The sequence below is a fragment of the Schistocerca serialis genome, chromosome 1 (assembly GCF_023864345.2).
Source record: "Schistocerca serialis cubense isolate TAMUIC-IGC-003099 chromosome 1, iqSchSeri2.2, whole genome shotgun sequence".
Lineage (NCBI taxonomy): Eukaryota > Metazoa > Arthropoda > Insecta > Orthoptera > Acrididae > Schistocerca > Schistocerca serialis.
This window is the reverse complement of record NC_064638.1, coordinates 544,191,530-544,206,120: the sequence shown is the minus strand read 5'-3', so window position 1 is coordinate 544,206,120 and position 14,591 is coordinate 544,191,530. Positions and strand designations below refer to the sequence as shown.

Genomic DNA, 14,591 nt, shown 5'->3' with positions numbered 1-14,591 from the left:
AATGTGTCAATAAAGTTTCCCCTTCCTGGGACAATGAATTCACGGTGTTCTTATTTCAATTTCCAGGAGTGTATATATTTTCATATCCGACAGAGAATGTCATGTATTTTGTATAAACAATTGCTTCATTCAATTCGTAAAACCCAAGAAGAATACTTACTTTTCTTGCAAGAGATGTAACATACGCTGAACACTTTCAGGAGAAAACAAACGAACACAGCCGCATGTTACAAGTACAAGAAACAGACTAAAAGCGAAGCAAGGCGGTGTTCCCCGGAAGGAGAAGTAATTCTTACGTAAAGACTCCCGTGTTAGAAAAAATCTAACACTGCGCACCACTTTAAATAATGGCACAGTTAGCAAGCTATTGTTGAAATTTGATTGCCGAGTCACAGATTAATTGAAGCAAGGGATATGAAAGAAAGCATTTCTAGATCGTTAGTTCATTAGCTTTGAAATGTGCTGGAATATTGAACTAAAATCATAAATGTTAGATTTTTTCTAACAACTCGAGTGATCGCAGATTTTATTCGGACGTTCAAGCACGTAGTACATATCATGCCAGTTTGACGTTTGTTGCGCGCTGTATTCATGGAGAGCACTTACATTCAGTGATACAGGTACTACATGTTACAGTTGTTACACTGTATAAATAAAACTGTAGCAATCACGATCACCCATATCATTAGGCGCCAACAATACAATATTTGACTTCTCCCGCTCATTTTTCCGTACAGCTTCCCGCCAATTCGCGCGGAGCTCTCTCTCTCTCTCTCTCTCTCTCTCTCTCTCTCTCTCTCTCTCTCTCTACAGTATCTCTGTCTGTCCGAGTACCGCTCAACTCTCCTCGATTGTCCATAGGCTCTCAACTGCGACGAGTTTAATCATCGTAAAAGTAATTCTCTTTATCGTATTAGACAATATTCTTACAGACTTGTTTCATACAGAGGCTGCTTATCCATACGCCACATACTACGGGCCCCGCACTGTCAGAGGCGCGGTAGCTGCACTTTTCAGTGTTCGGGAAGAAATTAACCGTTAGAAATTTTGAATTGAAAATAGCAGTTATAATTGGGGGCGATTCTAGAAGTCGGTCAAGGGAGGTGGGGGACTAATGGGGGGGGGACTAATGGGGGGGGGGGGGGGAGAGTTCGGATCCTCTACTGGCAAAGTGGTAAAATTTGGTGTTGCTTAAAGTAGTTTTTGGTAACTGTTTTGGAGTTCAGGGTAAAAAATAAATGATAAGATTCCTATTTTAAGTTAAATGATGTTTATTGGTTTAGGTAGTAAGCTATTTGCCGTTCTTATTCTTTTGTTAAAATGTGTTTAGAATGCATTGCAACCTATATTGGTACATAATTACATAAAAAAAATGATTGAATCTGTTGGAGTACTATATTCGCTGATTTCTGAAGTAATTTTATCCAATGTAATATGATACTCCAAGGGGGAGGGGGGGGGGGGGGTGCGGGGAGCTAAGCTCCCATAGCCCCTCCCCTCCCCCCCCCCCCCCCCCCCCCCCCCCTTGCCATCGCCACTGGTTATACTTAGGATTAAGTGCACATAATTATGCAGCACTGGAAATAATAGGCCACTGACATAAAATTGTGTATATTTTCGAAAGTTTGAAGAAAATATTTGACAAAATTAAACTTCAATAACCCATACTTTATGTATTACAGATCAGCATAAAACTCACTTGGATCTGTTTCTAGATCCTTTCGCTGACTTTACGTTTCGCCAGTGTAACTTTTAATTCTTTGAAGTAAAGAAACATGTTTGTTTTCTCCATCAATTTCAAATTTCCATTGCTAAGCGTTATATAGGTCACGCTTTCCCTAGCGGTGTGCCGCGAAGATTTACTGTGTCCCTTGTCATATGAATTGTGCTGTGCAGTTTTGTTCTGCACAAAAGTGTAACTTTATAACAGGACATAAGCTGTAAACTTTGGAGTCTCTGCACTTCCTATGTATTTACTTCCGAAGTGTTCATCATAATATTCATCTGTCTATATTTTGAATGTTAACTAGTCTATTTGTATTTGCGACAACTAGATGGCACCCTTGGTGTAATGTTTACCTTCCCGCAATTGCTAACGCGGGCGTCTCAGTCTGTTGCTACCTGTGGCTTGACAAATGTGACCAGCCCACAGTCGCTTGCCTTCCATGTATTCTTTTTTAAAATTTTGTGACTAAAGCTTTATTGCTTGATATTTATTTTATACGTGACATGTAAGTACTGTTTCTTTCTTGTACTGTCAATCAGTACTTACACTTACATATATATAAAATTTTTGTTCTTATGTTATAGGGCAGTTTGAATATTTTCCTTCTGATGAAGGCACTCATAGTAGTGTCGAAACAAGGTCAAAAAACTTAATTTTTGCGACCGAGGGCTGTTATTGCTTTAATTTTGCTTTGTAAACGGTCGCTGACCACGCAGCCATCTTTAAAACTTCAAAGTTTCTTTGCTTTCTTCTTTCATCGATGAGTTAAAGAATTTCTTCTGTTATGCATGGTTTCTTCGCAGTTACTTTCCTTGCATTTGTACTTGACTGCCCAACTTCGGTGATTGTCATTTCTGGAAAAGTTCATGCGTCTTGAAATAAACTGCCTGTTGTGGTATTCATTAATGTAGAATGTAGAGCCTCAGAGAACTTCACACGCAAATAATCATTCCTCAGTAGTTCAGTATTCCACCTTTTTCCACATTAACTCTTTCTGGCGATTCTCTTAAACTTCAGTCTACTCTTCATCGTTACTAAATCGTGAGCCGAATATACCTGTTCCCGGGACTAATCCAGCTTGGATCTCGCCGTGTCTCCAGACATTTTCCAAGTATACCTTCTCCTCTTGTGATTCTTGAACGGTGTATTCGCTGCTACTAGTTGAAATTTATTACAGAACTGACTTAGTGTTTCTCCTCATTCATTCCTGCTACCGAGCCCATATTCTCCCGTAACTCTGTTTTTTCCCTACATCCGCGTTGTAATCCCCCATGGGTGTTAGACTGTCACCGCCTTTTACATATTGAATTACCCGTTCAATATCCTCATATTCTTTCTCTATTTCCTCATCAACTACTTCTGAAGTCTGCGTGTATACTTGAACTATTGTTGTTGGCGTTGGAATGCTGTCGATTCTGATGAAACAACCCTATCACAGATGTGTTCATAATTATTCAGGTCTGCCTTTCAATTTGTTACAAATGCTAATCTACCATTTTCTGCCCCAGCTGATATGACTCTATACTTCTCAGATAAGAAATCATTATCTTCTTTCCATTTAACTTCATTGAACCGAGCTATATATAGAATGATCCGTTGCATTTTCCTTTTTAGATTTCCCAAAGCCGCTACCATGTTCAAACTTCTGACATTCCACGCTACGAGTCGTGAATGTCATCCTTCCTTGGCAATCCCCATTGAGATCCGGATGGAGGAATAATCCGGAATCTTTTGTAATTGAAAAGAATATCAAGAAACTTTTCAATTACAAGCCACAAATGCTGTGAAAACGAAGTATGTATGTTTATGCAGTAGTTTCCATTACCGTCTGCGTCCTAATGCTGTTGATCATTGCTAATTCTTCAGTGTTTTAGGAGAAGTTTCCACCCTAAGGGCAAGTGGTTGCCCTGAACCTCTGTCCGTTCCTCCACGCTATGACAGGGTCGTTTGCAGAGAGAGGGTGACTCCCATATAATAATCAATCCAGGCGACTTTTGACCACGCTTCGCCGTGCTTCATTGGCGGTGTTGGTGCGCTCATGCTAATCTCTTCGCCTTGTGATGTGCGGTAAGCGGAAATGCACTCGTGTGGAGCTGGTTTCTAACAAGAGAAACTCCCCATCGCATCCCTCTCATATTTAGTGGTAAGATGGCCCAGTGGGATAGTCCGTCAAAAACTTAAGATCAAGCTTGAGATCAGGAGAAAGGTGTACTGAATTGCGAAAAAAGAAGAAAAATAGGAATAGTGAGCTGTCCGAGCTCAAGATGGACAACATGGAGCGAAGTTAAAAAACAGCTGCGCTGTTGTGGTGCGCGGTCACGATGTTGGACTGTGAATGGCAAGACCCGTGTTCGAATCTATCTCGTGCCCCTTTCTTTTCTCACAAAATTACGCTACTGGCCATTAAAATTGCTACACTACGAACATGACGTGCTACAAACGCGAAATTTAACCCACAGGAAGAAGATACTGTGCTATGCAAATGATTAGCTTTTCAGAGCTTTCACACAAGGTTGGCGCCGGTGGCGACACCTACAACGTGCTGACATGAGGAAAGTTTCCAACCGATTTCTCATACACAAACAGCAGTTGACCGGCGTTGCCTGGTGAAACGTTGTTGTGATTCCTCGTGTAAGGAGGATAAATGCGTACCATCACGTTTCCGACTATGCTAAAAGGTCGGTTTGTAGCCTATCGCGATTGCGGTTTATCGTATCGGGGACATTGCTGCTCGTATTGGTCGAGATCCAATGACTGTTTGCAGAATATGGAATTGGTGGGTTCAGATGGGTAATACGGAACGCCGTGCTGGATCCCAAAGGCCTCGTATCACTAGCAGTCGAGATGACAGGCATCTTATCCGCATGGCTGTAACGGATCGTGCAGCCACGTCTCGATCCCTGAGTGAACAGATGGGGACGTTTGCAAGATAACAACCATCTGCACGAACAGTTCGACAACGATTGGAGCAGCATGGACTATCAGCTAGGAGACCATGGCTGTGGTTACCCTTGACGCTGCATCACAGACAGGAGTGCCTGCGATGGTGTACTCAACGACGAATCAGGATGCACGAATGGCAACACGTCATTTTTCGCATGAATCCAGGTTCTGTTTACAGCATCATGATGGTCGCATCAGTGTTTGGCGACATCGCGGTGAACGCACATTGGAAGCGTGTATCCGTCCTCGCCATACTGGCGTATCACCCGGCGTGATGGTATGGGTTGCCATTGGTTACACGTCTCGGTCACCTCTTGTTCGCATTGACGGCACTTTGAACAGTGGACGTTACATTTCAGATGTGTTACGACCCGTGGTTCTACCTTTCATTCGATCCCTGCGAAACCCTACATTTCAGCAGGATAATGCACGACTGCATGTTGTAGGTCATGTACGGGCCTTTCTGGATACAGAAAATGTTCGACTTCTGCCCTGGCCAGCACATTCTCCAGATCTCTCACCAATTGAAAAGTCTGGTCAATGGTGGCCGAGGAACTGGCTCGTCACGATACACCAGTCACTACTCTTGATGAACTGTGGTATCGTGTTGAAGCTGCATGGGCAGCTGTACCTGTACACGCCATCCAAGCTCTGTCTGACTCAATGCCCAGGCGTATAAAGGCCGTTATTACGGCCAGAGGTGGTTGTTCTGGGTACTGATTTCTCCGGATATATGCACCCAAATTGCGTGAAAATGTAATCACATGTCAGTTCTAGTATAATATACTTGTCCAATGAATACCCATTTATCATCTGCATTTCTTCTTGGTGTAGCAATTTTAATGGCCAGCAGTGCATGAACTGCCCGTCCGGTCACTGAGGACTGTTCGCTGTATTCAGATTTGTGTCTGTGTCATGGTGTGACGTCCGTTTGCTACAGCGAGGTATAAGGAAGGGACCTCCAGAGGTACGTACCTCAATTTTTTCTACACAAGTACCACAAGTTATGACTCGTGCGTTCCGTTTTGGAAGTTTTGACTCCTGAATTCCTTTGTTGTAACGCAGCTCACACCCGGTTATTTGTTGTTTCATTTCTGTGAGAAGTGTATGAGGCATCTCGCCTCCTCTCACTATTCATCACATTTACTTGCGACGGAATACATTCTTACCCCATCACTCATTTTCTGCAACCAACGTATAGTACGACAACTGTCAAATACATCAATGACCGGATGGACAGTTCATAATTAAGTGAAAAAAAAGGAACCTGAGGGAGATTTGAACACGGACCTCCCTCTTGAGTGTCAACACCCTAACCACACAACCACGACAATCGTTCTGCCACTGCGCTCGAGGTTTCCCCTCTTGAGGTTGGCCCGTTCACTGCTTCTGTTTCCTTTCTTTTTCATGGTTCAGTCACCTCCTTCCTGTTTTCATGCGTGATCTGTGTTCAGTTTTCGACGGGCTATCCAATGGGCTATCTTACCACTAAATCTGAGAGTGGTGCAGTGGTGAACTTGCCTTGTAAGCTCCATAGCGAGGAGGTTGTTCTGGAGGGTGTGACTGCTCACCAGTCGTCTTTCTCCAGTACGGAACTGCTGTGTGCGCGTCTAGCCCCCGTTATAACCCGGATTATCAACAGGGTTTGGCCGACGATAGTTGACAGTGACAGCTCCGATTTCCTCGGAATAGAGGGATTCGCAGTACGCCGTTGGCACATTGATTAGTTAAAAACGTAGAGTCCGCAATGCAGCGTCCCATGAATCTGACACCCACTGTCTAGCCGCGATCAACTACGCGAACTATCAATAAGGAGTTCGAAGAAAAATAGATTACAGCGCTTAACGGACATATCGTTCAAGTCTTTTTCTGTTCATCGACAGTGAAAATGTTCATTGTTAATAAATGTAACATGATAAACAAGATGTAATGAAATTTGATTTCGGTTTTTATTCACAGGAACAAATGTGACGAACTGGTGGGATAATGGAGGATATCAAATAGCATTCTGTCGTGGAGATAGAGGCTTCGTTGTGTTCAACAACGAGCTAACGAACATGAACGCATCATTACAGGTAAATTTACTTTTTGTCGAGTTAATGAGACAAGAGTAGCTGTGAGAGAAATTTGCATTCGACGAAATGTTGTTAGAACCACAGGAAAAATAGCTCCTGCGAATACTTAAGGCCAGAGTTCGGTGACTAATTTTTAATGGCGGGCGGATGCTTCTGTTGAATTTTACAAGGTCCAGAAAAGTAAGAAAAAATCAAATACAAGTAAATTATTGTTTTTCAAAAAAGGATTTGGTTTATCTATAGAGGCCCCTATTAAATGTATAGATAAGTTTTTAATTTTTATTTTTACTCGTAAAAATAAAATAAGTTAGACGGCTTTACAAATTAATTTTAGAAATTACATTTGCGGTCTTCAGCCTTTCTATATTTTCCGGTTCTCGTGGGGAACGACTCACACAAAGAGTGTCATCAAGCTGTGCATCCGTTAACGCCATTTATTATTCAAACAATTCATTTTTTTTTTTTGCATGCTTTTCCGAAACTTATTTAAGCCAGAAACTTTGACTGGCTACAGCTTGCAAATATACCAGAAAATATCTTCTTGCAAGTTATTATCTCGATTTGAAGCGAATACTATGGAATACTGGACACTCTTACGACAAAAACGTACCCTGCCTGACTTGTATTTTCAAACAGACATACAGAGAGAGCCCGCATCTCCTGGTCGTGCGGTAGCGTTCTCGCTTCCCACGCCCGGGTTCCCGGGTTCGATTCCCGGCGGGGTCAGGGATTTTCTCTGCCTCGTGATGGCTGGGTGTTGTGTCCTGTCCTTAGGTTAGTTAGGTTTAAGTAGTTCTAAGTTCTAGGGGACTTATGACCACAGCAGTTGAGTCCCATAGTGCTCAGAGCCATTTGAACCATTTGAACATACAGAGTAGCAAACCAAATTTCTGAAGTAGTGGATAGATTTCTTGTGACATTATGGGATGTAAAAACGAAAAGATATGCACTGGACGATCTTTTCAATTGACAGTTCTCTAAATCCGAAGCAATTCCAAAATTCCAACTTGCAAGACAGCCAGCTACTCGAGACGCCGCCGAGTGCCATTCTGTTCGTACTATCTACAAGTACAGACGTGGCTAGTTAACTAAACGATTCCTTCAGCTTTGGGCTGTATGCTAACATGAATACCAGTACACCATATTAAAGCCCACTCTTTTAACTACAAACCCTAGTTTTCAACATAATCTCGGTTGCAGATGTACGGAACGGTGTGGCACAGGGACCTGCAACTGGAAAAAAAAGACAATGCTCAGGTACTCCACCATTGGCAAGCAGTGTTGTTACCACGCATGTGAGAATTCACCCATGCGTAACCTCAGCGAAGAGGATGCTGAGAGGATCACTACGGTGGGGAAACCCTAACCGACGAGGAGAATGCAACTGACACCCAATTTTACTTGCCATATGTACCCATGAGATCAAGGCATTAACTTTTTTGTGTGATTATGTATTCTGTTAGATGTTTTATTTTCATCTGGCCTAATTCTTATTCTTTAAATATACATTTAGTTGACAAGAAACGGTACTGCATTAGAAAGAGAGGGTGTTCTTGGAGCTGTTACACTTTGACAATTAGAACCACATGCCATGAAACACGTGCGTTTTTTGCCAATTTTATGCAGCCTTAGCAGAAACGAGCATACTATTACAGGAAGGGGAAGGGGGGCGGAGAATTCTTTGTGTACGTCAGTTGATCGTTAGAGGCATCTGTCATTATCCCTTTCAAATGTTGTTCAGTTAAGATTGCAGTACTAAAACTTGTCCTTTTTGCATTTTCTTTGATAATTTTGTCGTTCTTTTGGAGTTGTGTATGTTGGTAAACATTTGGAGTAAAAGTACATTTGGCCAGTGCAAATTGCAGAAAATTTTACTGTCTGTAAGAAAGATGTGTTTTTGTCTTGGATAGCAAGAGAAAAAATACGTAGCTACATAAACAGAAAAAATTGTAGAAATTTCGCGGTTTTTCGATGTCGAAAACTTGTTTCCTTTACCGCAGTCTATCTGCATGCAAAATACTAAAAGTTCATAACATTCTGACTTTTTTGTAAGATGCAATGTACTTGTCGATTTGACCAGTCGGGAAATACAAATAGATAAAAGTGAGAGGTGAAAAGAAAGGTGCTTTTTTATTTATTTATTTTTTTTTTTTACCGTACTTGGCCGCTGCAAGTTACAATAACTGAATATTGTATTTGTAGGTGAATATTCCTGATATCGTCTGTGAAAAATTTATTACAGGACGTTTTCTAAACACTGTGAACCGCACTTGAAATGTTTATTTGCCAGAACAATATTTGGGTGTATAACCCATCATCAGTGGCATATGATATAGAGGAACAAATAACTGTATGTACTTGCAGTTTTACATGACGACTGTATATATAAAAGCAGCATTGTAAGTCAGCTTACATTATGCATCTCTGTAGAAATGGCATGCGTGTCAGTTAATCAGTTAATACGACAGGATATAAAATTCCACCTATCATGTGGTACACAGGTAGACATGTAGGTTACTGCTGTGAAATATTAGGCGGTGACAAATTCTTGATCACATCACACACATAGGAAAGACGAGGGGTGAGATTTATATTTTTATATATTTGGTATATTTTATCTCTATATACCAAACGTCCAAACATTGTATTTAACAGATCTTATAATTATATTTATCCCTGAGACATTTAAGTCTCTTCTTTATCTACGATAATGCTCGAAGCAGAAGAAATGAATTAAGATTTGTGCTATGGCGTGGACTCAAACCGGGGTCTTCTTACTTACTAGGCAGAAATGCTAACCATTACACCACCATGGTATTATGCTCAACAGTGCTGTACGAACTACCCAAGATGAGTGCCCTCCCCAACACAAACTTGAATTCGTATCTTCCACTTATTTTGCCTTACATTGTCACTACTGCTAGGGCTCTCCGGCATTTGAATAACACCCTAGCGTTGGACGTAATGGGAAAGTCCTGTACTATAGGTGAGCTTATAGATCTCATAATTATATTTATCTCTGAGGCATTTAAGTCTCTTCTTTATCTACGATAATGAGCGAAGCAGAAGAATACATCCAACGTTGAGGTGCTATTCCAATGCTGGAGAACCCTAGCAGCAGTGACAATGTAACAGAAAATAAGTGGAAGGTATGATGTTTGTGTTGGTGAGGGCACTCAACTTCATTAATTCGTGCACCACTATTGACAATAGTGCTTGGTGGTGTAATGGTTAGCATTTCAGTATAGTAAGAAAGAAAACCCGGTTTCGAATCCCGGCTACAGCACAAATTTTAATTCATTTCTTCTGCTTCGATCATTATCGTAGATAGTATTTCACGTATATGAATGTATGTCACAGATGTATGTAAATATGATCTTAGAAATAACAAAAGGCAGGTAAAGTAGACTCTTTGACCTGTCAGTTGCATGTTTACAGTATATGACAGTTACCCTGTGTCAGACCTGACCTATAATTGTTAGTGCTTAAGATATGACGACAATACCCTGCTTGACAACCTGTGTACTGTGTGATAGGATGGATTTCATATCCTGTCGTATTAACTGACCTGCATGTCGGAGCAATAGAGATACATAATGCAAGTAGATTTACATTTCTGCTATTACGCAACACATTTTTTTCTGAATGCAGATTGGTTTTATTCCAAATTGCAATACACTATATTAATCCGCATTCTTCTGGCTACAAAATCGTATTTTTCAACATGATCTCCCTTCAATACGACGGCCTTATGCCACCTTACTGGGAGAGCCTTTATTCCCGCACGTCAGTACTCCACTGGCCGACTTCGGAGCCAACCTCTTGCTGCACCAATAACCTTCTCATCATCCACGTACTGCTTCCCGCGGAGTGCATCCTTACTTGGGCCAAACAGATGGATGTCTGAAAATGCGAGACGTGGAGTGTAGGATGGAGACGGAAGAACAGTCCAAAGAAGTTTTGTGAGCTCCTCTCGGGCGCGCAGAATTGTGTAAGGCCTTGCGTTGCCGCAGAGGTTTATAGCTGTGAACCGTCGATCATCTCGACTAAGTGTCCGATCGTTACAAGACTGCAGGAGTCACAGCTCTGAGCGGCCGGCCGGCACGAGGGAGGTTAGACAGGTTTGCGCGATTTCGTTGCGACGATGACAGACGCCTCGTCCAACGATTACCCGTGCTTTTGTTGAGTGCCAGGTCTTCGTAGATATTCTGCAAATATCTGCGACGCTCTGACCTACCGCCAAAAGCAACTCAATGGCGGCTCTCTTCCTGGAACGCATCTCCGTTATAGACGCAATTTTGAAGGCTGTGTATAGTGCAGCCACCGATCGGAACGTCATGAAACTATAGGGACTGAAGCGGGAATATTGCAATATGTCCCAAAAAAAAACTCCGCATTTTTTAAATAGAAAGTGACCGGGGGAAAAAATGCGTTGCGCTACGTATTGAACCCCCTCGCATATACAGTTGTCATGTTGTACAAATTGATGTTAGCGCCTCTGTACAGACGCCACTGACGATCGGTTATACACTCAAGTATCGATTTGGCAAATGAACATATCTAGTGCAGCTCATCGCGTGTAGATGATATCGTTTAATAAATATCTTAATACTGTGGAGCAAGCATTCAAGATTTTTAAAGAAGAGTGTTTTTTCCCATCACGATAACGTCGGCTGGTACACTCATTCTCATTTTGAAAACGTTAAGAACAATATTCTTGCTTGTTTTCAAGGGTCTGTGGATAACACGAACTTATGTGCTGTTTCCCCCCAGACGTGTCTTCCAGCGGGAACCTACTGCGACGTGGTCTCCGGTGGCGGGACATGCGCCGGTGAGACACTAAAAGTCACAGCAAATGGCTCCGTACGAGTACGGCTACAACCGCACAGCTTCCTAGCTATACACGTCGATGTGAGTATTATGTATCATATTGGTTTATTGAGTTTGATGTTTTAATTTTAATTCCCAGCTTTCAATGTTACTGGTTTATCATTACTTCTTCTGAATGTCATTCTCACAGCTCGCCATCTTGAGCACTGGACATATGTCAGAACTCCTGGCACAGTTATAGTGCTATACTCACAAATTGTACACCTACGTCTGTACCGCACGTTGTGTGATGGAGGGTACTTCGGGCACCAATTTCATTTCCCCCTTCCCTGTTCCATTCGTGAAAGGTGCAGTACTGATGACCAAGGTTTTGTAAGCATCCTCTTTTGTGAACGAATTACATTTCCTGATGATTCTTCCAAAAACTCTATCTGGCTACACTTTTTTTCTAATAATAATTTTATGAAGTCATTTCGCTGTAGGTTCACTGTGGACGCATGCTCCCAGACATTTTATGATTCTTGCTGTTTGCAGTAATGTGTCCTTCCATCAGGCACGGGTCCAAAGGTAAAGGGGATGGGCAAGATTTATATTTTTAAGTATATGAATTCGCACATTTCTTCATCAACTTTCTGAGAATAAAGTAGCTTGAAAACTAAGTCTCGAAAATGGCAACGAATTCTAGAAAATTACTACATATGTGTAATATAGGATACTTTGACGTGCTAGAGTCCGTGAGAAATGGGGAGATTGCGGCATGAGGACACTTCTTATATCAGATTGATATGAATATTAATTAAATTGATCAGTTAATTACAACCACCCCAGCCACATCCATCCTCACCCCCAGATGACATCATGTGTTATCCTCAGCCTGCACATGAGCTCGAGCACCCTACCCCCTCTCCAACTTTCCGGGACTCGAAACCAGGTCCTCCTGATCTTAAAGCCGAAGTGCACCCCCTAAACACAATTATACCACCAGAGGCGCTTGGAATTGAGGGAAATTAAAAATGGTGGTGCCCTTTCCGGGACTTCAACCCTAGTTCTACGCCATGCAAAGACCAAGTGCACACCCCAACACTTGAAAACTGTCCAGATGCAGCAGAGGAAGGTAAGGTTAGTGTACCTTATTTATTTAAGTCGGGAAAATGAGGTAAACATAGGTCCTAATTATGTAATTAATCTTAAAAGATCAGGCCTAATTACACAACTGTATGCGTGGCGCTACACAAGGACAGCCTAAAATCGCTATCCAGCTCAAAAACTGACGATACCATACTACTGGTGTCATGCTGCTGGGAAAAAAATTCGCAATACCACTCGAAACTAGTCACAGACACACTCACACTTTATCCTTTACCTACAAGCTGGCGGGAAAAAGGCAGGGGTGTAACGTGGCTCTCCTCGAGAGGCCCTATAACCTCTCCTCATCCCTCCTCTCCCTCCCTCCCTCCATCCATCCATCCACCCACGGAGAGGACACGCTTCTTCAAATGGCCAGCTGCTTTGCTGTGCTTTGCTTTCTACCGCCATGACCGCTAACTGCCTCGAGGTGATGCTTCTTTGCCAACACAATAGCATGTATTGGCAAATAAACAATAGGAGATAAAAGGACGTCCGCCTCAAGTGCAACTCGATTGTCTAACTTAAAGCGACACAGCCCACATGCCTTCTCTCTGGTTAGGGGGCGACCATTCTCAGACTAGGCACACTCCCAACACCTCGAATAGGTCTATCACCCTGCGATTGAGAGCACTTTTCTTAAACATCAACGTAACTGTTTCTTATAATCTGTTAAACCTGTATGTCAGAAAGACTGGACCAGCCGGCCGAAGTGGCCGTGCGGTTAAAGGCGTTGCAGTCTGGAACCGCAAGACTGCTACGGTCGCAGGTTCGAATCCTGCCTCGGGCATGGATGTGTGTGATGTCTTGAGGTTAGTTAGGTTTAACTAGTTCTAAGGGTCTAATGACCTCAGCAGTTGAGTCCCATAGTGCTCAGAGCCATTTGAACCAAAGACTGGACCCCTCTGCAACAACAACGATTCTGGAGAATGCTCCAGATCGCTTTTTCAAACGGCTATCTGCTCCGCAAAGTGCTTTGCTGCTTTTCTGTGACCCCACTCCCACCCCTCTGCCGTCACTACTCTCACCAGGCCTTCCGCTATCCTCCGCGGTCGCTTGCAGTGTGTGGCCTGCCTTGTGGTGACAGCTCTCTGCCAACACAAAGGAAAATTTAGCAGCACGACTGCGCCCGTAGTCACAGTGCAGTTGTGTCGCGCCATCATCAACTGTAGTCTCGTTCCCTGCGCCCACCTTTCTGTTATGGAGAACAATAGTATTTGACATCAATGCATCTCCTACAATGAAGGATCCATTAAAAAAGGAAAACAGAATTGGGACGATAATAAATCTATTCTATCCACGAAAATAGGCGGAGTCTGTTTTCTTTTAGTTTTATGAGATATATTGGTGGAGCTCTTACGATTAACTGCATCTCATTATTTTACGACATCCAGCAAAGAGTACCGTCGCCCATTACAGTTGATCAGCAGAGACATGTCCACCCTGCATAAAAAACAACTTTGACTATTTTGCTGCGAAAACTACTGATCACCACAGAATGTCCTCGTTATTTTGAAATCATCATCGGAGTGAAGAAAAAGCGAGAATTCAAACTTTGAAGAAAAAACATTTATATTAAGCAATTTCAGCTTGATGGGCAGATTACACACCCTGAGAGCAGCTCTTACGTTCAGCGTCTGTAAATAAACTATCAAGTAGATGTGAATTACAAACAATTCAGACACGTGAAGTAACGTTAGAGAATACAATCTTTCATGGCACAGGCTCAAATGTCGGAAAAAGCACAATCATTTTATGCTCCACAACAACATACTATAATTCAAGAGGACATAGATATTTTGTACACTGTGGCAGGTCCCCTTTTACCAATGCGTTACTGTGTAATATTAGCATTTAAGAAACAAATCGTGAGAGCCTGTCCCACCCTGTGT

At 42.4% G+C, this 14,591-nt stretch overlaps 1 protein-coding gene across 1 annotated transcript in view; it reads left to right on the top strand.

Moving 5' to 3' along the window:
* Positions 1 to 14,591, top strand: part of LOC126412468 (alpha-amylase 2-like) — a 125,960-nt gene that overhangs the window by 91,619 nt on the left and 19,750 nt on the right. The window contains exons 9-10 of the mRNA XM_050082114.1: positions 6,629 to 6,744; positions 11,518 to 11,655. Coding sequence (XP_049938071.1) covers positions 6,629 to 6,744; positions 11,518 to 11,655 — 254 coding nt within the window. The remainder of the gene's footprint in view (positions 1 to 6,628; positions 6,745 to 11,517; positions 11,656 to 14,591) is intronic.